Genomic DNA, 24,912 nt, shown 5'->3' on the forward strand with positions numbered 1-24,912 from the left:
TTATGATATGAATTGCCTTCCTCCATTTCTGTATGTAGTATATCCTCAAGTAAGGCTGACCACTGTGGTGATGAATTCTTTCAGTGTTTGCTTGTCTTGAAGCTCTTTGTTTACCTTCATTTATAAATAAGAGCTTCATTGGGTGAAGTCTCCTGGGTTGGCAGGTTTTTTTTTTTTTTTTTTTTTTTAGAACTTGACTACATCCATCTATTCTCTTCTGGCCTACAAGGGCTTATATTGAGAAATTTACTGTTAATCTAATGGGAGTTCATTAAAAAATGACCTAGTGCTTTTTCATTGCGAATTTTAGCCTTCTTTTTATGTTTTACTTCTAAAAGTTTGATTATAATATGTTGTGTAAGGTCTTTTCTGATGGTGTATATTTGGGGTTATATGAGCTTCCTATATTTGGATATCTATGTCTTTCTCCAAATTAGGGAAATATTCTGCTATTGTCTCACTAGATAGGTTTCCTACACTGTCTTTTTCCATTCCTCCAGGAATCCACAGCACTTGTATATTGGGTCGTTTGATGATGTCCCAGATACCCCAGGCACTGTTTCAACTTTCAGCATCATCTTATTTTTTTTTTTTGTCTGACAGATTTTTCAAAATACCTATTTGCTAGATCAGATATTCTTTCTTCTGCCTGATCGAGTTTCTTGTTAAGGATTTCCAGTGTATTTTTTATTTGATTTATTGAGTTCTTTTTTTCAAAGATTTCTGTCCAGTTCTTTTTCTTTATTTCTATCTCTTTGCCAACTTTCTCATTCATGTCATGTATTGATTTCCTAATTTTCATTTAACTGTTTGTATCCTCTTGTCTTTTTTAATTAACCATACAATCATTCTTTCGAATTCTTTCTCAGGCATTTTGTCAATCTTGTGAGTTTTAGGATTTTAGGGTTCAAGGAAGAAGATGAGGAGACAGCCAGTTAAAAGCAGAGATAGGACAACGTGATGGGGGAAAGTACAGTTACAGTGTGCCTGGATGGCTGGCAGGGGTCTGAGGAGACCCACCTACCAGGTGATGGGCGGCAGTCCATTTATGCTGTTTGTTGGGTAGAAGCTGTGTGGACACCAAGAGACCCAAGTCCACTGTGGCAGGTTGGTTTGAACAGGCAGAAGAGCCCCTATTTACAATGTATGACGTTTGTGATGTCAGTTTGCTATGCTAGGACAAGTGGGAAGGTTTAAAAGCCGGACTCTTGCCCATAGAGGACCTGTGACATCCTCAGGGTCGTTCTTAGCTGGGGCTCAGTTGACCAAGTTTGAAGTTAACTGTTTGTGTCCCAGTGGCCTAGCAAGTCCTAACAAATCTGCCTTTCTTCACAGTCTGATATTAATGCATTATTATGTTCTTTTTTTTTTAAGATTTATTTATTTTTTATCTGAACGAGCTAGAAATAGAGACAGAGAAATCTCTTCCATTCACTGATTCACTCCCCAAATGGCCACAACAGCCATGGCTGGGCCAAGCCCAAGCCAGGAGCCTGGAATTTCATCTGGGTCTCCTGTATGCGTGGCCGGGGCCTAAACACTTGGGCCATCTTCTGCCACTTTTCCTAGGCTGGATGGTAAGTAGAGCAGCTGGGACATGTGCCAGTGCCCACATGGGACGCCAGCTTCACCTGCTGTACCACTCCCTGGTCCACTCCCCAGATGCTGCAACGGCCGGAGCTTAGCTGATCCGAAGCCAGGATCCAGGAGCTTCTTCCGGGTCTCCCACACGGTGCAGGGGCCCAAGGACTTGGGCCATCCTCCACTGCTTTCCCAGGCCATAGCAGAGAGCTGGATTGAAGTGGAGCAGCGGGTCTTGAACCAGCGCCCATATGGGATGCCAGCACTGCAAGCGGCAGCTTTACCCGCTACGCTGCAGCACCAGCCCCTCCTGTGTTTCTGTGTTGATTTTTGTACATCTTGGAGATCAGTTGTTTCTTCACTTTTAAAGGATGATTTGTGTTGATTTAAGGCTTTTTCCTCACAACATGCCTCTGGGTATTGGTTTGGCAGACTGCTTTAGCTTTAGTTGTGTGGATTTTGTGGTATAGTCTCTCTGTACCTTTATTTGCTGTAGTTGGTAGTTGCCATCGCTCAGTGTGGTTACTGGTACCCCTGTTATGCTTGTCCCCAGCCATCTCCCTGGAGAGGGACTGGGATGAAAATCTCAAGCGTTGGCAGCAGGTCCTGATGGTGCTATGGGAGCCTCTGGCACACAAACTCCCAACCAGTATCCAAGTTAGGTGCTGAGTTGTGAGATCAGTCTGGTTCCCGGAGCCAATGATCTTACAGACTCCTAGCCACTGCCTAGCTCCAGAGCTCCCGCAGTGAAACTCATGCTGTGAGGAGCCTCGTCCCGCGGAGGCTGTCTGAGAGGCTGCTGGATCTGTTAGAGTGACTTCGGCGCTGTGAAAGCAGAACAAGAAGTCTTGGACCAATCTCACGAGCTGCTGCATGCTGGGCTGGGTGGGTGGCAAGAAGCTCAGGCCCAAGCAACAAGTGAGTGGCAGACTCTCTCTGGTGGCTTCTCGGGGAGAGGCTGGAGCCCTGAGTCCCACGCTGCCCCGGGTGGAGCACAGAAACTCTGGGCCAGAGGCCCCAGTGAGCAGGAGTGATGTGCTATGTTAGATGGGTCATGGAAAGCCCAGCCTGGGTCCCAGAGAGTGAGGTGTTGCTGGATAAGTGAGGCACAGAAGGCATCAGCCAGGACTCCAGGGCTGGGTGCGGCGAGAGCTCCGGCCGCTGCTGAGAGGGGTAGCAATCCAGAGCAGCACCCGAGAGGCTCCATCGGCGACTGCTGTGGAGGTTAGTGCCCCAAGTCCTTCTCTGTGCCAAGTGGGAGCAGGCGGACCCACTGTTGAAGGGGAGCAAATGCTCCCAGCAATCTTCACCCACCCAGAGCACTGGCACACTGCCTGTTGAGCACCCAGACTGTACCACAGGAGCTGCCCGCAGTGTGCAGGGAGCCCTGAGCCTCTTTAGGCAGACTGGGCAGGTGCACAGGAACCCTGACTGCGTCCTTGTGTCCACAAGTTCCAGCTGGAACTGGCAGTGTTCATGTGGTCAGGGGAGGGAATTGATCCCCAGTTCCGAGGGGCCACGCCCCCCTGTTCCCAGAGTCTTTGGGGCTGGCTATCCCACCTGCCATGTTCACAGTGTCCACTGAGGTACAGAGCAGTGTGGGCTAGGGCACTGGGGTCACTGTTGCTCTGCTGGGCCTAGCTTGACCTGTGGGGCTCCACCTGCCTTGCTAGGTTGCAGGAATGAACTGGGGCTCCTGGGAGGAAGATAGGTGAGGGCCACAGTCTCCTCACACAGTATGGACTCAGACTGTGAGTCCCTTCTCAAGATGGTGGCTCACTGCCGTGGCCCTTGCCCTGGGGGTTGGAGGGGAGGACAAGCTGGGGGAGTTCCTGCTGGCCGGGTCCCTCTGCAGGGAGGGTTGCACAGACAGCCCTGCTGGCGCTCCTCTCCCCGTTTCCCTGCAGACCACTTTGTTCCTCTGTCCCCTCGCCCTGAGCTGCTGTGCCTGCATTCAGTGTCCTCCTGTGTCCCACTGTCCTGTCCCTGTGTCCAGTCCTCCTCCTCCCTCCAGAAGCAGCTGCTTTGGGTCTTCTTGGTAGTGGAGGAGGCAGATGCTGGGCTTCTTCCTCTACAACCATCTTGATTCTCCCAAGAATGCTTTACATTTTTGCTAACCCACTACTGTTGAACGTGGAATATCAGAAAGATAGCTGGAAGGCATTATGTTAGAGATTTCTGCTTTTATGTGAGAATTCATTATTTTTTTAAAATTTATTTTCATTTTATTTGAAAAGCAGAAAGAGTGAGCTCTTCCATCTGCTGGTTCACTCTGTGTATACCAGCAGTAGTCAGCACGAGCCTAGAACTCAGTCTGGGACTCCGGGTGGTGGCAGGGACCAGTGCTTCAGCCAGCACCTGCTCTGTCTCCCAGTATGTGTTAGCACTTGGACCATCCTCCACTGCCTTCCCGGGCCATAGCAGAGAGCTGGCCTGGAAGAAGGGCAACCGGGATAGAATCCGGCGCCCCAACCGGGACTAGAACCTGATGTGCCGGTGCCGCAAGGCGGAGGATTAGCCTATTAAGCCACGGCGCCGGCCTAACCAATGTTTTAACCCTTAGAGTAAACACCTGTCCTTTATTTGAGACTTTTGATAAGAGAGTGTATATTCTCGTTTTTTTTGATGTTTTAAAACTCCATTATATGGGCCGGCGCCGTTGCTTAACAGGCTAATCCTCCACCTTGTGGCGCCGGCACACCGGGTTCTAGTCCCGGTTGGGGCACTGGATTCTGTCCCGGTTGCCCTTCTTCCAGGCCAGCTCTCTGCTGTGGCCTGGGAAGGCAGTGGAGGATGGCCCAAGTGCTTGGGCCCTGCACCTGCATGGGAGACCAGGAGAGGCACCTGGCTCCTGGCTTCGGATCAGCGCGATGCGCCGGCCGCAGCGGCCATTGGAGGGTGAACCAATGGCAAAAAGGAAGACCTTTCTCTCTGTCTCTCTCTCTCTCTCACTATCCACTCTGCCTGTCCAAAAAAAAAAAAAAAAAAAACCCTCCATTATATGTAGTCATTTCCTCACAAGGGCTAAAGTTTCGAAATGCTAAAATCTAGAGTTTTTTTTTTTTTTTTTTTTTTTTTTTTACAGGCAGAGTGGATAGTGAGAGAGAGACAGAGAGAAAGGTCTTGGCCAGCCCCGTGGCTCAACAGGCTAATCCTCCACCTTGCGGCGCCGGCACACCGGGTTCTAGTCCCGGTCGGGGCACCGATCCTGTCCCGGTTGCCCCTCTTCCAGGCCAGCTCTCTGCTGTGGCCCGGGAGTGCAGTGGAGGATGGCCCAAGTGCTTGGGCCCTGCACCCCATGGGAGACCAGGAGAAGCACCTGGCTCCTGCCTTGGGATCAGCGTGGTGCGCCGGCCTCGGTGTGCCCGCCTTGGTGGCCATTGGAGGGTGAACCAACTGCAAAGGAAGACCTTTCTTTCTGTCTTTCTCTCTCTCTCACTATCCACTCTGCCTGTCAAAAATAAAAAAAATAAATAAATAAAAAAAAAAAGAAAGGTCTTCATTTGTCATTGGTTCACCCTCCAATGGCCGCCACGGCTGGCACGCTGCGGCCAGCGTACCATGGTGATCCGAAGGCAGGAGCCAGGTGCTTCCCCTGGTCTCTCATGGGGTGTAGGGCCCAAGTACTTGGGCCATCCTCCACTGCACTCCTGGGCCATAGCAGAGAGCTGGCCTGGAAGAGGGACAACCGGGACAGAATCCGGTGCCCCAACCAGGACTAGAACCCAGTGTGCTGGCACCGAAAGGCAGAGGATTAGCCTATTGAGCCACGGCGCTGGCCTTAAAATCTAGAATTCTAATGAAGCTATTAAGATTTATGCACTTATCTCACTATAATTGTCTATGACTTGTCTTTTCCTAACTCCTTTTAGTTAAGGACTATATCTACAATACTGTATACACTAAATGCCTCGTACACATTCTGTTTATTGAATTAAACGTTGACTAAAAAATGTTTCCAGACCTCATGGAGTCTAAACAAGCGTACTGAAAGCTGCAGTAAGCGTCTGCTGTTCATTTTTCAAGCCCTTTTTAGTGAGAAGTGATCAAGCTTCAGAGGAAGGCTTGAACCAGGTCTGACACGAGGTGGCGAGCTGAGGCCCTGGCGCCCCACAGGGAGGAACACCTCATACATGGAACCAGAGGGCCTGCCCAGCTTCTTTCTTATAGGAAAACATTACAAACAAAGAAAGGTTTTTACACTGGAACGGGGAAATGATATGTATGATGTGGCCACAGAGAGTCACCGGCTGATGATGAGATGAGCATTCTGCTGTCTGCCCTGAATTAAAGTGAAGCGAAACTTACCTTCCAGGGCTGCTATGAGTTATTTCTGCCTAAGATTGAGAACTTACAAGTACGTTAAATTCTTTTAGATGTGACATTGCCTTCTGGAAACTAAATGAAAGTCTCCTAATTTTTCATTCACATCTGGAATAGAACAGAGAAAAGCAACTCTGTGTGTAACTTTTGATAATATATATCCATGCATATATAAAATACTGAGTTGATGAAAGGAATTGACCTGGAAAATAAGGCTCTACATTACTCTTAAATTAATCACTGTTTATCCATGTTTCTAGGAATATATTCTTAAAGGAGTGGTCAATGTAGCCCTTGGCCAGGAAACGGGTTCAGTAAGTATGAAATCACCAGTAATATATGCTTTGCAAAGTTATAAGTATAAGGAAAATACCGAAATGAAGATATAAATGCAGGGGCCAGCACTGTAGCATAGAGGGTAAAGCCGCCTCCTGCAGTGCCAGCATCCCATATGGGCACTGGTTCTAGTCCCGGCTGCTCCTCTTCCAACCCAGCTCTCTGCTGTGGCCTGGGAAGCAGGAGAAGATGGCCCAAGTCCTTGGGCATCTGCACCTGCGTGGGAGACCAGGAGGAAGATCCTGCCTCCTGGCTTTGGATTGGTCCAGCTCCGGGCGTTGCGGCCAATTGGGGAGTGAACCAGTGGATGGAAGACCTCTCTCTCTCTCTCTACCTCTCCTTCTCTCTCTGTGCAACTTTGCCTCTCAAATAAATAAATAAATATTTTAAAAAAAGAATGTCTATTTTATATATATTATATATAATATATTATATATATATTACTGGCTGCATACATATATAAAGTATATATACCTATATATATACTTTATATATGTATATATGCAGCCAATAATGCTATTAATAAACTTACAAGTAGGCCCTTCTGAGTTAGTTTGTTTGTTTATTTGTTTACCGGCAGATTTAGACAGTGAGAGAGAGAGACAGAGAGAAAGGTCTTCCTTCCGTTGGTTCACCCCCCAAATGGCCACTGTGGCCGGCGCACTGCTCTGATCCAAAGCCAGGAGCCAGGTGCTTCCTTAAAATTTATTTTATTTATTTGAAAGGAAGAGTTATTTGGGGTGGGGGGCGGTGTAGAGATCTTCCATCCACTGGTTCACTGCCCAAATGGCTGCAATGGCCAAGGCTGGGTCTGGCTGAAGCCAGAAGCTTCAACCAGGTCTCCCATGTAGATGCAGAGGACAAAGCACGTGGGCCACCCTCCACTGCTTTCTCAGCACATTAGCAGGGAGCTGGATTGGAAGCAGAGCAGCCAGCACTCAAACAGGCACCCATATGGGTTGCTGGTGCTGCAGGGGGCAGCTTACCCCGTTACGCCACAACGCCAGCTCTCTTCTGAAGTTTAATTTTTCCATATCTGCCCAATATAGACTTCATTAAAAAAGAATTCTGTTATTCAGAGGAATTTTTAAAAATGCTTTAATGCTGGCCGGCGCCGTGGCTCAACAGGCTAATCCTCCACCTTGCGGCGCCGGCACACCGGGTTCTAGTTCCGGTCGGGGTGCCAGATTCTGTCCCGGTTGCCCCCCTTCCAGGCCAGCTCTCTGCTGTGGCCCAGGAGTGCAGTGGAGGATGGCCCAAGTGCTTGGGCCCTGCACCCCATGGGAGACCAGGAGAAGCACTGGCTGCTGGCTTTGGATCAGCGCAGTGCGCCAGCCGCAGCACACCAGCCGCAGCGGCCATTGGAGGGTGAACCAACGGCAAAAGGAAGACCTTTCTCTCTCTCTCTCTCTCTCTCTCTCTCACTGTCCACTCTGCCTGTTTAAAAAAAAAAAAAAAAAAGCTTTAATGCTAAAAAATGATGCTTTGTTTAAAAAGAATCCTGTTTGTTTTTTAAGATTTATTTATTTGAAAGGCAGAGTTACACAGAGGATAAGCAGAGAGAGAGAGAGAGAGAGAGAGATCCTCCATCCGATGGTTCACTCCCCAATTGGCCACTACAGCTGGAGCTGCACCGATCCGAAGCCAGGAGCCAGGAGCTTCTTCTGGGTCTCCCATGCGGGTGCAGGGGCCCAAGAGCATAGCAGAGAGCTGGATCAGAAGTGGAACAGCCGGGTCTCGAACTGGCACCCATATGGAATGCTGGCGATTCAGGCCAGAGCGTTAACCCATTGCGCCACAGCGCCGGCCCCGAATCCTGTTTTTAAATGGTGCAAACCAAAGAAAAGCCACTGCGCACCTTCACTCTTCCTTGCAGTGATTTTTTTAGACCATGACATGTCTGACATCTGTAAAGTGGGGCCAATTGTTTCACTAGCAAAGCTCCTATAAGAAGTAAAACACTGTGTCGATCCAGCTTTCATCATCTCTAATGTGGCGTATAACATTTGTTGTGGACTATGAGTAAATATAAATAAATCTCTGTCCCTAGCTCACTCCACAGTGCCTTGTAGGGAAGATAGGCAATGAATACTTACCGAATAAGCAAGTGAATTTGGTAACTTTGCCTTGTTCTATCCATAGCTCTATGCCAAGATCTAATATTTGGTAAAAGAGCAATAAATATTTGTCAAATGAGTGGATTAGTAAATGAATACATTAAATAATGAGTTGCTTTTATGATAAAATTTAAAGTTTGTATTTTTTTTGGTGTGACCTTGCTTAATTCAATTTCAGGTTATTCTAGTTGCTTGTGCTAATGAGAATTAATATTCCTTTGGGCAAGATTTAAAATAAAGATATATGTTATATCCTAAGAAATGTATTAGAACCATAAAGTATAATACAAATAAAATACTTTCTCCATAGTCCTCTTTATCAGCTATGTTTTGTTTTTCAGAGGGATCATATGAAAATTGCCCAGCAGTTCTTCCAGTTGGTAGGAGGATCGGCTAGTGAATGTGGTATGTCTGAAACCTGTGCTTGCAGGCGTGACTCGTAAGTGGAGTTGGGCATATATTAACGAGTGAAGTTTGATTCTCTATCTAGGGATATATCTGTTAGGCTTTGAATTAAAAATGGAAGGTCAGAGTATCTCACAAGTAGGATAAAAGAATTTTTTGAAAAGGAGAAGAATAAATTTACTCTTTAATTATGACTCTTAAATTTTTGAATCAGTTTTTTATATGGAATGTTATTTTGTATTGATTTTTCAAAAGCTCTTATATATTAACCTTTTGTCAAATTGAAAATATCTTTCTCATTAAGTCATTAGCCTTTATACTTTTACTCTGATATATTTTACCATATAAAATAAAATGTTAAAATCAGGAGTGGACATTTGGCTTTGCAGTTAAGATGCCAGCGTGAGGGGCTGGTGCTCCTCACTTGGCTAATCCTCTGCCTGCCCCGCCGGCATCCCATATGGGCGCCAGGTTCTAGTCCCGGTTGCTCCTCTTCCAGTCCAGCTCTCTGCCATGGCCCAGGAGTGCAGTGGAGGATGGCCCAAGTGCTTGGGTCCCTGCGCCTGCATGGGAGACTGGGAGGAAGCACCCGGTTCCTGGCTTCAGATCGGTGCAGTGTGCCGGCCATTTGGGGGGTGAACCGATGGAAGGAAGACCTTTCTCTCTGTCTCTCTCACCGTCTATCTGTCAAATGAAAAAAAAAGATGCCAGTGTGAATGCCTACATCCTGCGTCAGGTGCCCAGGTTTGATACCGTTCCACTTCCTGCTAATACAGCCCCTGGAAGTCACTGATGGTGGCTCAAGCAGCTGCATTCCTGATGCCCACATGGGAGACATGTGCTAATCTCCTGGCTCCTGGCTCTGCCCAGCCCAGCCTAGCCCTGGCATTGCCAGCATTTGGGGAATAACTTGGCAGGTGGGTGCACTTAATTGCACTCTCTTTTTCTCTCTCTCCTTGTGTATCTTTCTGCCTCTCAAAAAGAAATTCTCATAAAATGTTTTCTATTAAAATCATGTTTAATTAAGTTTCTCTTTTTTAAAAAATTTATTTATTTAAGGCCGGCGCCGCGGCTTACTAGGCTAATCCTCCGCCTTGCGGCGCCGGCACACCAGGTTCTAGTCCCGGTCGGGGCACCGATCCTGTCCCGGTTGCCCCCCTTCCAGGCCAGCTCTCTGCTGTGGCCAGGGAGTGCAGTGGAGGATGGCCCAAGTGCTTGGGCCCTGCACCCCATGGGAGACCAGGATTAGCACCTGGCTCCTGCCATCGGATCAGCGCGGTGCGCTGGCCGCAGCACGCTACCGCGGCGGCCATTGGAGGGTGAACCAACGGCAAAAGGAAGACCTTTCTCTCTGTCTCTCTCTCTCACTGTCCACTCTGCCTGTCAAAAATTAAAAAAAAAAAAATTTATTTATTTATTTGGAAGGCACAGTTATAGAAAAGCAGCTTCTATACACTGGTTCACTCCCCAAATGGCCACAGCAACTGGAGCTGGGCCAATCCAAAGCCAGGAGCCAGGAGCTTCCTTTGGTTTTCCCATGTGGGTGCAGGAGCCCAAGGACTTGGGCCATCTTCTACTGCTTTCCCAGGCCATAGCAGAGAGCTGAATCAGAAGTGGAGCAACTGCTGGCGCCGCGGCTCAATAGGCTAATCCTCCACCTAGCGGCGCCGGCACACCGGGTTCTAGTCCCGGTCGGGGCACCGATCCTGTCCCGGTTGCCCCTCTTCCAGGCCAGCTCTCTGCTGTGGCCCGGGAGTGCAGTGGAGGATGGCCCAAGCCCTTGGGCCCTGCACCCCATGGGAGACCAGGATAAACACCTGGCTCCTGCCATCGGATCAGCGCGGTGCGCCGGCCGCAGCGCGCTACCGCGGCGGCCATTGGAGGGTGAACCAACGGCAAAAGGAAGACCTTTCTCTCTGTCTCTGTCTCTCACTGTCCACTCTGCCTGTCAAAAATTTAAAAAAAAAAAAAAAAGAAGAAGAAGAAAAAGAAGTGGAGCAACTGAGACTCGAACCGGCACCCACATGGGATGACAGCACTGCAGGTGGCAGCTTCACCCGCTATGTCACAGCACCGGCCCCTTAAGTGTCTATTTTTAAGATGATTTCATACATAGTTGCAGTCATAGAAAGTACTTTCTTAATCACCACAGTTGTATATTTGCCTGTACTTCTTACTAGTAGTCTTGTGGCTTTCTTCTTCTATTTAATCAGTCAGTATTCAGGGCAAGAAAGCACTGTGCTATGAAAAGGACTGATAGCCCATGGGAGCTGTGGGACCACCGGGAGCATTTGCGCGTGGCCATCTTCTGTTCTGATGGACAGTGTTCATGCCGAACAGAGAGATGTCTCACAAACACCGTTTATTGAATAATATTTTCTTTTCCCATTTTGCTCATTTATACAACCAAAATTTATTGAGGTGTTGGGGACACAGCAGGAGGGAAAGCAAACAAAACTCGCCATCCTTTTGGAGTTCACAGCCTTGTGGGGCAGACAGACTGGAGATATAATACATAAATAGATTACATGGTTTCTTACATTGTGATCAGTGCTGTGGAGTCCTCTTCCTCACAGGGTCAGAGTCAGATGGTTCCATCACAGATTATTTCTCCATTTGATGCTGGAGGTGCTAGATTGTCTTAGACAAGTGATGATGGAGACCAAGCCGTGCTTATTTGTTATTTGAGTGTGCAGATGTTGGATTGGGATGAGAGAATCCAAGCCCTAGAAAATGACCTGGGGAGTACCATAGCGGTATTCCTGTGAGGCATGTGTTCATCGTGAACCCTGGGAGGTAACCTGCAGAGACCATATTGATCATTCTCAAGTATTGTGACCTCCACTATCCTGAGGCGTTGCCCACTGAAGCAGTCTACAACTCCAGAACCTCCAAAGACATCCTGGAATGCACTCCTATTTCTAAATTTAAAAATGACTGAAATCTCTGCTCAGGAGGACGTTTGGTTTCGTGAATGTGTGTGGTTTCTCTCCCCTTTCCATTCAGACACCGTACCGGGGCGGCAGTGCATGGCATCCTGCTTCTTCCTGCTTAAGCAGTTTGATGACGTGTTGATTTACCTCAACTCATTTAAGGTCAGTATAGAATCATCTCTGCGGCTTTAGACACCAGACGCTAAATGTACTGTGTTAGAGAAGACAAGATATTCTTAGAAATGGACCTTTTCCTGTGGTGGCATTGACAGCACCAGTTAGTTCCTCAAGGTTATTATTGTGGGGACTGACATGGCTGCAACGCCAGTGTCCCATGTGGACTCTGGTTCAAGTCCTGACTGGTCTAGTTCCTATCCAGTTCCCTGCTAAAGCTCCTGGGAAAGCAGTGGAAAATGGACCAAGTGCTTGGGTCCCTGCCACCCACGTGGGAGACCCTGGCTGCAGCCTGTCAAAAAAAAAAAAAAAAAAAAAAAAACACAGAAAGATTATTATTGTGCTTAAATAGTATAACTGATAACTTCATATTTTATGTGTTAATGCTCAATGTGACCTCTTCTTGGGATGTTTTTCAGAGTTATTTCTATAATGATGACATCTTTAACTTTAATTATGCACAAGCCAAAGCTGCTACAGGCAATACCAGTGAAGGAGAAGAGGTGGGTCTATGCTGTGAAACTATCTGAATGAGTCTATTAAAAAAAAGCCTTATCTTCTCACTTACAAGAAAAACAGTCAAGGGGAATGGATTATTAAAGATTCTTTTGTTTTTAGATTGCATTAAAAAGTACAAGGTAAAATGTATAGAGTTTATAGTCATATTAGTGTGTTCCCTTTCTTGATAAATTTTGTAGAGGTATACCGTATGTGCAGCTTGGTGGATTCAGCACATAAACACACCCATATGATCAGGACTCAGATCATGAGACATTGTCCTGTCCCTAGAAACCTCCTCCAGGACCACTGTCCTGACTTTGGACTGCATCGATTGCTTGTCTGAGGTGTTCAGAATGATCATTGCAACAGTTTGTTGTTAGAGGTTATTCAAATTCTATTTATTATCTAATCCCCATTATGATTTCTTCTGTGACTTGTGAGTGATTTAAAACTCATTATTCCAGATTTCAGCTATGTGCATTCCCCTTTTCAGGTCATTTGTTTTGATTTCTAGCTTAGTGTACTGTGGCCCTAGAATGGGGTCTCCGTGACGCCAGTCCTTTAAGATTGATTGAGACCTGCCTGTCGCCCTGTAGCTTGTGCATCATGTAGGTCATGTGGAGTTGAGAAGAGTGTGCATCCTACAGTTGTTCACTTCTCTGTGCAGCTCTTCTGCTGTCTTACCCGCTTTCTGTTCACTTACAGTGCCGTTACCGAGAGAAGTGCGTTACAGTCACCATCACTTTGTCCTTAACAGCCGTGTGGTACCAGGGCCTCAAAGGCTGCAGGGGTCATCGGTCTAAGACAAGCTGAAAGTGGACACCGTGATTCCAGACCACCCTGAGCCTGTCTCTGCTGTCCTTGCAGGTGTTCCTCCTCATCCAGAGTGAGAAGATGAAGAACGACTACGTCTACCTCAGCTGGCTGGCCCGGTGCTGTGAGTCGTCCTTCCGTGTCATGACAAGAATCCTCCTCCTCCTCTGTTGCATGATTTGTTTGGAAATGACTTTTAGCGTTTCCTAATCTTATTTGACATTTGGTTCTATAGAATCAGTGAACACTGAAGCTTTAATGCTGCTCAGGAAAGGTTGCCTTGTCAATTTACCTTACAACATTGGCTCAGCACTCACCGTCTGGAAGGATTTCTTGTTCTTTCTTTAGCTTGTTCAAGTTGCTAGAGTCTCAGTCTACAGTTTGTTTGTGAGATGATATTATTAACATTAATTTTTATCTTTTCAGCATACTTTAGGCCTGAAAAGTTATAAAATGTCAAAAAATAAGTTTGTGTATATTATATAACCTATAATCCCCGTCTGTCTCTCAGGTACTCACTATCTTCTTTTTCCTCTTTTTACTAAGCTTTTTTGTTTGAAAGATAGAGAGACAGATCTTCCATCCACAAATGTCCTCAACAGCTGGGGAACTAGGCCAGGCTGTAGCCAGGGACCCAAATCTCTATCCAGGTCTCTCACATGGGTGACAATGACCCAAGTACTTGAACCATCACCATTGCCTGGCAGGGTGTGCATTAGCAAGAAGTTAAATCAAGCGCCAGCGCTGTGGCACAGTGGGTTACCCCAGCCTGCAGTGGCGGCATCCCATGTGGGCACTGGTTCTATTTTCAACTGCTCCTCTTCCAATCCGGCTTTTTGCTCTGCCTGGGAAAGAAATGGAAGATGGTCCACGACCTTGGGCCCCTGTACTCATGTCGGAGACCCAGAAGCTCCTAGATCCTGGCTTTGGATTGGCTCAGCTCCGGCTTTTGCAGCCATCTGGGGAGTGAACCAGCAGATGGAAGAAGACCAACCATCTCTGTCTATGTCTCCACTTCTGTCTGTAACTCTGTCTTTCAAATAAATTTTTAAAATGACTTTAAAAAAAAAAAAAAAAAAGCTAAATCAAAAGCAGAGGCAGGACTAGAACCCGAGGACTGCTGCATACATGTGGGCATCCCAGGTAGCTTCCTGCCTGCTGTGCCAAACTCCCTCCCCTGCTGGATTTCAAGCGTTCATGGAGTTTTGTACTTACAGGAGGATCTGCACACTCAGATATTCTGAGGCTGGAACTGTGAGTAGGGTTGGATCGCATGAGTGATGGACATCCTCTTTTAGCAGATAAGGAAGGTGGGGACTGCTGGGGATCAGCTCGGTCTAAAAGACCTAAGCGTGTGAATCCCAGCTGAGATATTTTGAGTAAGGTCGAGTTCTGATATGCAGTCAATATGGTGCTAACATTGCAGACTTGCCCTTTGAGAGGTTTCCTACTAGAGGTATGTATACTTGGAATATGGAACCAAAAAGAACCAAATCTGTAGGATAAAAAGATACAGAAGTTGTTTCCTGGGGCTGGCCTTGTGGTATAGTGGGTAAAGCCACTGCCTGCTGTACCAGCATCCCATATGGGTACTGGTTTGTGTCCTGTCTGCTCCATTTCCCATCCAGCTCCCTGCTAATGGCCTGGGGAAAGCAGCAGAAGATGGCCCATGTGTTTGGGCCCCTGCTACCCACAAGGGAGACCCAGATGAAGCTCCTGGCTCCTGGCTTTGGCCTGGCCCAGCCGAGGTCCTTGCAGCCATCTGGGGAGTGAACCAATGGATGGAAGATCTCTCTGTGTGTGTCTCTCCTTCACTCTCTGTAATTCTGACTTTCAAATACATAAATAAATCTTGAGGCTGGCCTTGTGGAATAGCTCTGCCATTCAAATAAATAATAAAATAAATCTTTTTAAAAATAATAAATAAATCTTTAAAAAGTTGTTTTGTACATTTAAAAATCATGCATCACTGTTTCCTTTTGTAGATATCATGAATAAAAAGCCAAGACTAGCCTGGGAACTTTATCTCAAGATGGAAACCTCTAGCGAGTCCTTTAGTATCTTACAGCTCATTGCTAATGACTGCTACAAGGTGAGTCTGAGTAAGACAGAAGGAAAATTTCAGAAGATAAGTATCACATGGTTGCATTGGCTAAATATTACAGAAACTGTTCTAGAAACTAAAAAGCTAGTGGTGGGAAGTTTGACTTGTATTAGAAATGCCATCCTTTTTATGAGTGAAGTGAGCTCGGAGATAGGCAGTATTTCAGTTTTATGTATAGATGAAATAATGATCGAAAGAATAGGTTTTAGATTTCCAGTAGTAATGAATCTTCTTTTTAAAAAGATTTATTTATGTATTTAAAAGGCAGAGTTACAGTGGGGTGGAGAGAGACAGAAATGTCTTCTGTCCGCCGGCTCATTCCCCAGACGGCCACAACAGCCAGAGCTGGGCCGACCTGAAGCCAGGAGCCTCCTCCAGGTCTCCCGTGTGTGTGTAGCAGACCATCCTCCACTGTTTTCCCAAGTGCATTAGCAGGGAAGCTGGTTTGGAAGCGGAGCAGCCGGGACTGAGCTGGTACCGTATAGGATGCTGGCACCGCAGACAGCAGCTTTATCCACTAAGCCACAGTGCCATCCCCAAAGGTTATAAATCCTAAGGTAGCATGTAGGTAGACATTGATCCAGCAGTTATTATCAACATCTACGTAGGAATTGAAGCCCTGAGATGCAGAAAGACTGGTCAAGGAAGCACAGGGAGAAGAGCTGCCTTCCAAATCTGGAGGAATACCCAAGTGCAAGTGGTAGACAGGGGAGAGAAGCCAGACAAGAGAATGCAAACAGTCAGCTGTGCTAGAGAACTGGTGTGTGTGAGAGCGACTGGGTGGCTGGATGAATGTGTGTGATGTGTGTGTATGAGTGTAGGGAATTGGAAAGGCAGGAATGAGGCAGAAATTTGGGGCCTTATCCTTTAGATTGAAAGTACCTGTAAACATTAGCCCTATATTGTATAATTTTCTATGTTTTTAAAGATTGACTTATCTATTTGAAAGGCAGAGTTACAGAGAGGCAGAGGCAGAGAGAGAGAGAGGTCTTCCATCTGCTGGTTCACTCCCCAGATGGCCACAATGGCTGAAGCTTGCCAGTTGGGAGTCAGGAGCCAGGAGCCAGGAACCTCTTCCAGGTCTCCTACTCAGGCACGGGGCCCAAAGACTTGGACCATCTTCTCCTACTTTCCCAAGCCATAACAGCTGGATTGGAAGTGGAATAGGGGCCAGTGCGGTGGCATAGCGTGTAAAGCCACTGTCTGCAGTGCGATTCAAGTCCCGGCTGCTCCACTTCCGATCCAGCTCTCTGCTGTGGCCTGGGAAAGCAGTAGAAGATGGCCCAAGTCCTTGGGCCCCTGCACTCGTGTGAGAGACCTGGAAGAAGCTCCTGGCTCCTGGCTTCGGATCGGCACAGCTCCAGCTGTTGCAGCCAACTGGGGAGTGAACCAGTGGATGAAAGACCTCTCTCTCTCTCTGCCTCTCCTTCTCTCTGTGTAACTCTTTCAAATAAATAAATAAAACTTAAAAAAAAAGAAGAAGAAAAAATGGAGCAGCCAAGACTCGAACCGACATTCAATGGGATGCTGGCACTGCAGTTGGCGGCCTTACCCACTATGCCGCAGCACCAGCCCCAGTAATTTTCTGTTTTTGAAATACCTCTTCCTTGAGGGAGAGCTGACACACGTAGCGACCAAGCAGTGTGAGTGGAGGGAGGAGCGTGTGTGGCGCGCTGGCCTGGCCACTCTGGAGCTGTGAAGAGTGTGGGCATGTGAGAGGCTTTGGCGGACATGGCTCCCAGTGTGCCAGCAGGCAAACCCGAGTATCCGTAAGGATCCGGGCTGTGCTGCAGGGGCTGCCCAGGGCTGGCAGAGGCACCCAGCTGAGCAGCAGAGCCTTTGAAACTCCAGGGTCAGGGCAGTGGGGGTCCGGAAGCCCTCTTCCCATGCAGGAGCAAGGCCTTGGGGTGCCTGACCAGGGCCTCAAGTTCTGGTGAGCAGTTTACGGGAGGTCAGGGGAGTTTGGGATGGTATTGGAGTGTTTGAAGGACACAGGCTTGAGGTGTAGTGTTGGCTGGTGGAGAGGGTCCGAGGGTTGATCTCTGAGCCGTGGGGTGAGCCTTTTGGATTCCAGGCTGAGTGCAAGCAAGGAGCTTTAGTTAAAGCCCAGATTTCCTGGGAGTTGGGAGTGAATTGCCCAGAGTTGAGGTTACTTCCAGGCACTAGGGCTAAGATTTTTTATTTATTTTTTTTAATAATGGTTGATGGCTAGGGATGGAGGAGCAGAGTGGGCACTGACCTGGGCTGATCAGGAGCACTGCCAAGAGAAGTGAGGTGTGCCAGTTAACTTGGAGGCATGAAGAAATCCAGGGTCCTCCCTGCTCCCCCAAAAGCTGGGGGTGGTTGTGTACAACGGCCTGGGGAGCCTTGCGGGTCCTGCTCAGGGCCCTGAGTCCTTTGTGCAGTGCGCAGAGTAAAGACTGGAGTTGCTCGTAGGGTCCCTGCTTCCCTTTGGGATCTGAGATTGCTGAAGGGTGGGCAGCTCAGGGGACTCAGTTGTCTTTTAGGTTGAAAGGGAAATTAAATTCTAATTCCCTTCATCATCAAGTAAGAAAGTAGGCCCAGAGAGGTCAGGTGCTGACCCAAGGTAGGGAGGCTGGTCTTGTGGAGCCTGGGCCTCCAGAGGAGTGGAGTCTGAGGTTGCCTGCTGCCCTAGCAGACTGCGGGCTGCTGTGTTTGGCTTCTGGCGTCTCCAGATGTGGAACATAAGAGGGCCATGGGTCGCGTCGGGATTTATTCTGTTCTGAGTCTGGAAGTCCGTAGGGCTGGTGGGAGCCCTGTTCCTGCTGGGGTCTGACGTGGCCCCCAGGCCCTGGTCTCCCGCTCTTGTGTGTTAGGCTCTGAAGAGGAAGTTCCCAGGTGAATGGGATCTGCCGGCTGTCTGCCCACCCTTGTCTTCCTGGCGTTTTCCAGGTTTAGGAAGGTGCACAGTCGCTCCGGAAACAGCTGTGGCTCCAGTGGTACTGGCACCTGGGGGGGTTGGAGATGCACGAATGACACAGGTTACCGTGGGTGACTGGGAGCATGGAGGTCTGGAACACGCCTTCGTTCCTGGGCTTGGCTTTGTGCCTCTGAGCACTGGGTCAGGAAGGACCACTTTCACTTTCTCTGCATAGACTGAGCCGATTCTTCCTTGGCATTCACCAGGACCCCACCCCTTGTCCTCAGTGGTACTGACGTCTCCTCTCTCCTGCTGCTGCCACCTCAGTTCTGGGTAACCTCCAGCCTGCGGACGCTTAGTTCCCAGACGCCGCAGATTCTTGCTGCCAGTGACCAAGTGTGAGCAGAAGAGCTCAAATGTGCCATTTTTTTTCTCAGCTCATATTGAAGTTAATCATTTCAGTAGTTGTGTGATGGACAGCCCATCCCAGTGCTGAGATGAGGGCTTCATGGTCCAGCAAGCTAAGTAACTTCTGAAAAGTGGCAATAATACTCACTTTACTCAATCAACACTTCACGAGCACTTAACACGGAGGTAAGGCAATGAGCAGGACCGATACGGTCCTTGCCCCCACTGCAGACGGAACATCCACAAGGGCGCTGAAGACGGGTGTCACTTACGTGTATAAAGCATCTGTAAGTTCCTGTGTGACAGCCGGGCCTGTAACAGGCGCTCAATAGTTATCAGCTCCCTTATCTTTGTAAAACATCTCCTTTCCCCAACTTGGGCTTATTTCCGGGTAAATGATGATTTATTTGGGAGGTTTTGGAGAAAGTTATATACTTGAGCTGACTGACAGGGTTCATGTGTGGTTGGAGTTGGTGAGAGGCCTGGTGGGAGTGGAGCTGGGACTTGAGGAGAGGGTCAGATGACACCAGTCTCTCCCACAGCTGGACCAACAGCAGCACAGGTTGCCGTTTTTATGAGGTAAAAAATGTGTATAAATCAAGCTGCCAAGCAGCAGTTCTTAGCCAGTGGTATTTAGCCTACAGACACACCCCACACACCCTAACTTCTTATTATGAAGAGTTTTAAATACAGAAACAGGATGGTATAATAAACCGCTTTGTACCCACTCACTGCCCCAACAGCCATCAGCTGGTGCTGTTCTTGCCGTCCATTCTCCCTTCTCAGAGAATTAAAATGCATTCCCCAAGTGTCAAAATGTTTTATTTGTAAATATTTCAATGTGTGTATCTGAAAGATAATATTAAAACAAAGTAATAACAATTTTGTTTAAAAAAAAAAAAGAGGGCCGGCGCCGTGGCTCACTAGGCTAATCCTCCGCCTTGCGGTGCCGGCACACCGGGTTCTAGTCCCGGTCGGGGCACCGATCCTGTCCCGGTTGCCCCCCTTCCAGGCCAGCTCTCTGCTGTGGCCAGGGAGTGCAGTGGAGGATGGCCCAAGTGCTTGGGCCCTGCACCCCATGGGAGACCAGGAGAAGCACCTGGCTCCTGCCATCGGATCGGCGCGGTGTGCTGGCCGCAGCGCACCTACCGCGGCAGCCATTGGAGGGTGAACCAACGGCAAAAGAAAGACCTTTCTCTCTGTCTCTCTCTCACTGTCCACTCTGCCTGTCAAAAAAAAAAAAAAAAAAAGAAAAGAAAAGAAAAATATGCCTCTTCTTGTCCAAAGACAGGAAAATGTCAGGTAAAGAGAGTCTGGGGTTAAATTCATCAAGACCAGTTCATTTTACAGTGAATCGTTATCAAATACACACACGAATTACCATCAATGGAAAACATTTTAAGACATAAGAAACTTGAAAATAATAGTTTAACATGACCTGATGGATGGCAATGCTGATAAGAAAGTTAGAGGAGAGAGAGGGAAATAAAACATTAAAAGACAGGCCGGCGCCGCGGCTCACTAGGCTAATCCTCCGCCTTGCGGCGCCGGCACACCGGGTTCTAGTCCCGGTCGGGGCACCGATCCTGTCCCGGTTGCCCCTCTTCCAGGCCAGCTCTCTGCTGTGGCCAGGGAGTGCAGTGGAGGATGGCCCAAGTGCTTGGGCCCTGCACCCCATGGGAGACCAGGAGAAGCACCTGGCTCCTGCCATCGGAACAGCGCGGTGCGCCGGCCGCAGCGCGCTACCGCGGCGGCCATTGGAGGGTGAACCAACGGCAAAAGGAAGACCTTTCTCTCTGTCTCTTTCTCTCACTATCCACTCTGCCTGTCAAAAAATAAAAATAAAAAAAATAAAAATTAAAAAAAAAAACAAACATTAAAAGACAGGACATTATTTTTGTTTTAGATATGTTAAATCAGAAGTATCTTTGGGGCTCCCAGTAGAAAGCATAGGAAGTTATTTGAGTGAGGCTGGGCTTAGATGCTCATGTGAGAGAGCAGGATTAGAGGTGAAAGGTTAAAAGTCAGCAGGAGTTAGCGGTGCTAATAGTGATAGCGGCAGCAGCAGTGAAGTGTAAGACAGAATAAGATGAACAGGTAACTGGGATGAGGAGCCATGTGGAACAACAGTAGTTAAGAGACAGAAGAATAAATGAGAGGACTCGGGGCCAGTGCTGTGGTGCAGCAGGTCGTGCCAACACCGGCGACATTGGCATCCCACGTGAGTGCCGGTTTGAATCCCAACTGCTTCACCTCCAATCCAGCTCCCTGCTAATGGCCTGGGAAAGCAGTGGAAGAGGCCCAAGTGCTTGGGCCCCTGCACCCACATAGGAGACCCAAGTGGTGTTCATGGCTCCTGTGGCTATTTGGGGAGTGAGCCAGCGGATGGAAGATATTTTCTCTCTCTCTCTCTCTCTCTCTCTCTCTCTCTCTCTCTCTCTCTTTCTCTTTCTCTTTCTCTTTCTCTTTCTCTTTCTCTCTTTCTCTCTCTCTTCCCCTTCCCTCCCTCCCTCTCCCCTCCCTCTCCCTTCCTCTCTCTCTCCCCCTCTTTCTCTTCCTCTCCCTTTCTCTGAAACTCTGCCTTTCAAAAATAAATAAATACATCTCCTTTTTAAAAAAGATTTATTTTATTTATTTGAAAGACAGAGTTACAGAGAGAGGTAGAGCCAGAGAGAAAGAGAGGTCTTCCATTCCGCTGGTTCACTCCCCAGATGGCTGCAATGGCCAGAGCTGAGCTGATCCAAAGCCAGGAGCCAGGAGCTTCCTCTGGTCTCCCATGCAGGTGCAGAGGCCCAAGCACTTGGACCATCTTCCACTGCTTTCTCAGGCCATATCAGAGCCAGATCAAAAAAGGAGCAGCTGGGACTCAAACCGGCACCCACATGGAATGCCTGCGCTGTTTAACCCGCTGCGCCACAGCACTGGCCCCAGTAAATACATCTTTGAGAACGAACACAGAGGAGAAAGCAAAGAACCAGGAGAGGAAAAACTCTTCATTACTCATTTTCTTGTTCCTTTTATTAAAAGCAAGGCAGGACACTGTCAGATCTGCAGCTGGGAGAGATGGAGAGCTGAGAAGATGAGAAAGCCCGTGCCGGGAGTGAGATGTAGACCACGGCCTTTATAGTTTTGGTTTTGCCGATTCGGAGAAAAGTCTGGTGCTAACTAAAAAGGGAAAACGGTTTGGGATTTCAGGCCTTGCGGTGGTAGTGGAGAGGTCTTTTTCTTGTAGAATAGGAGATAAAAGTATTTGTGTAGGCAAGGGAAAAGGAGTCATTGAATAGGGAATCAGAGAGTCAAGAGACTTACCCCTAAGGGTAAAGCTGAAAACTTGCCATGGGACTCCAAATCCCATTAAGTTGGCAGGTACCATAGCCATCTTACTAGTTAAAGTGATCAGTTTAAGTTCATAACTGATCATAAAGATAGGAGTAGGTGTCAAAGGGATCACATAAGTAAGACCAAGAGTCTGCTAATAACAACAGAGAGAATTAAAAAGGAGGAACTGATCCAACATGGGAAGCAGGCCACACAGCAGACTCATAGAGTGACAAACACCCTAAACAGCACTCTGGCCTCAGAATCAGCCCTTAAGGCACTCGAATCTGGCTAAAAAGCCCATTAAGAGCATTTCAGGCATGGAAAGCCAAGACACTGTGGCAAAAAATGACCTACATGAAAGATCTCTATGAGTGAGATCCCAGTGGAAAGAAGGGGCCATCAAAGAAGGAGGTACCTTTCTCTGAGGGGAGGAGAGAACTTCCACTTTGATTATGGCCTTGTCTAAATAATGTCAGAATTTGTAGACTCAAGAGGCTTCCATAGCCTTGGCAGCTGGTGACAAGAGCCTCAGGTGATCACTGACGTCATAAATAAGAGCGTCCATTGTTAAATCAACAACAGGAGTCACTGTGCACTTGCTTCCCATGTAGGACCTCTGTCCTTTATGAGTTGTACTATGAGAATTAACAGTAAAACTAGTCCTCAAACAGTACTTTATACTTTGTGTGTCTGTGTTGGTGCAAACTGTTAAAATCTTTACTTAGTATAGAGTTGATCTTCTGTATATAAAGATAATTAAAAATGAATCTTAATGAAGAATAGGATGGGAGAGGGAGTAGGAGGTGGGATGGTTTGGAGGTAGGAGAGCGGGTATGGGGGGAAGAACCGCTATAATCCACAAGTAGTACTTATGAAATTTATATTTATTAAATAAAAGCTTTCTATTAAAAAAAAGTCAAGAGAAGGAGCATTTTGGTGGATTAAGGCCCAGAGAAGACAGAGAAGGGGGTAGGGTTAAGATCAAAAGAAAGTAACCACTTCAGAAAACCAAACTGGCATTACTGAGTGTGTCTGTGACGCCATGGCCATCCACTAGCTTACTGACTCCCTGGAGGGACCCCTGCACCTCAGTATGGAGCTGTGTTCATGGGAGAGGTTTATTAACGTACGGGAACAGCACTGGGTGAGCGCTGGGGGAGTCAGACACAGGCATGTCTCCAGCTGCAGACCACACGCACGTGTGTGAGCTGTCCTTGTCTGAGAAAAACAGAGAACAGATAGCAAGGAAAACAGCAGAGTTAAACTCTATCGTGTCAATAATTGCATTAGAGATGGGTGATCTAAATATACCAGCTAAGGGGCCAGTGCTGTGGCTTAGTGGGTGAAAGCTGCTGCCTGCGGCTCTGGCATCCCATGTTGGCCCTGGTTTGAGTCTTGGCTGCTCCACTTCCGATCCAGCTCCCTACTAATGCACCTGGGAAAGCAGTGGAAGATGGCCCAGTGCTGGGGTCCCTGCACCGCATGGGAGACCCTGATGAAGCTCTGGGTGCCTGGCTTCAGCCTGTCACAGCCCAAGCCATTGTGTGCATTTGCACAGTGAACCAGTAGATGGAAGGTCTGTCTGTCTGTCCCTCTGTTTCTCTCTCTCTCTGACTCTGCCTTTCAAATAAATAAAAATAAATACATCATTTTTTTAAAAAATAACATTTTAGCTGCTTCTTTAACCAACAACATACAGTTACTCTGTGACCAAGCAGTTGCACTTTTTATCTTAGAGAAGTGAAAACCTATATCCAAACATACATACATATGTTATTAACACAGATTTTAAAACACAGATATTTATAGAAGCTTTGATCTTTAATGGCCTCCAACTGGAAAGAGTGTCTTTCAGGCCGGCACCGTGGCTCAATAGGCTAATCCTCTGCCTGCGGCGCCGGCACACCGGGTTCTATTCCCAGTCGGGGCGCTGGATTTTCTGTCCTGGTTGCCCCTCTTCCAGGCCAGCTCTCTGCTATGGCCCGGGAATACAGTGGAGGATGGCCCAAGTCCTTGGGCCCTGCACCCCATGGGAGACCAGGAGAAGCACCTGGCTCCTGCCTTCGGATCAGCGCGGTGCGCTGGCCGCAGCGTGCTGACCGTGGCAGCCATTGGAGGGTGAACCAATGGCAAAGGAAGACCTTTCTCTCTGTCTCTCTCTCTCACTGTCCACTCTGCCTGTCAAAAGAAAAAGAAAGAAAGAAAGAAAGAGTGTCTTTCAATCGGTGAATAAAGAAACTGGTTTGGCATGGGATTGGACCCAGTAATAAACGCCGCAGCGGTGAGTCTGACTGTCCAAGGCTTGCTGACAGCTGTAAAGCCTCGTTCTGCCTGCTCTCTTCGTGCCCCACACCTGGACAACGTGCCCCAGAGGCTGAGCCTTGCTGCCTGGGGCACCAGCAAGTGACTGAAACCGCTCCCCCAGCCCCAGCACGGGAATCCTCAGGCCAGGCTCCTGCCGCCATCTCAGGCCTGCTGTCTAGAGACCTCAGTTACGACACGAAGAGACCTTTTGCTCTGTCTTTGCATGTGGGTGGTATCAGTCTCAATATCCAAATAAAACTTTAGATGGGCATCTCTCTTGCTTTTGTGCGGTGACCCTACCGGCAGAAAACTATGGGTTTGTGAAATGAAGGGAATCACAATGCAGTGTACGTAGTGGAAAAGCGCCGATCTTGAAGGGCACCATGCTGTTTGATTTCATACATTGAACGTTCTTGAAATGACAAAACTTTGGGAACAGAGAACAAATTAGTGACAGCTGGAGGCTGGATATGGCAAGCAGAGGCTTGCATGTGACTACAGAGGTGACAGTGACATCTGTGGTCGTCGGGCTTCTGTGTCGTGGTGGTGGTGGTGGCCGTGTGACTACAGAGGTGACAGTGACATCTGTGGTCGTCGGGCTTCCGTGTCGTGGTGGTGGTGGTGGCCGTGTAACTACAGAGGTGACAGTGACATCTGTGGTTGTCGGGCTTCCGTGTCGTGGTGGTGGTGGCGGCCTTGTGAGGACAGAGG

At 48.0% G+C, this 24,912-nt stretch overlaps 1 protein-coding gene across 3 annotated transcripts in view; it reads left to right on the top strand.

Annotated features, from left to right (window-relative positions):
- Positions 1 to 24,912, top strand: part of IFT56 (intraflagellar transport 56) — a 96,827-nt gene that overhangs the window by 61,372 nt on the left and 10,543 nt on the right. For all 3 annotated transcript variants that reach the window (XM_062205579.1, XM_062206485.1, XM_062206864.1), the window contains 6 exons: positions 6,165 to 6,218; positions 8,699 to 8,762; positions 11,769 to 11,857; positions 12,289 to 12,372; positions 13,238 to 13,307; positions 15,169 to 15,275. In XM_062205579.1, the coding sequence (XP_062061563.1) occupies positions 6,165 to 6,218; positions 8,699 to 8,762; positions 11,769 to 11,857; positions 12,289 to 12,372; positions 13,238 to 13,307; positions 15,169 to 15,275 (468 nt within the window). The remainder of the gene's footprint in view (positions 1 to 6,164; positions 6,219 to 8,698; positions 8,763 to 11,768; positions 11,858 to 12,288; positions 12,373 to 13,237; positions 13,308 to 15,168; positions 15,276 to 24,912) is intronic.

This window comes from Lepus europaeus, chromosome 1, assembly GCF_033115175.1.
Source record: "Lepus europaeus isolate LE1 chromosome 1, mLepTim1.pri, whole genome shotgun sequence".
NCBI classification, from domain to species: domain Eukaryota; kingdom Metazoa; phylum Chordata; class Mammalia; order Lagomorpha; family Leporidae; genus Lepus; species Lepus europaeus.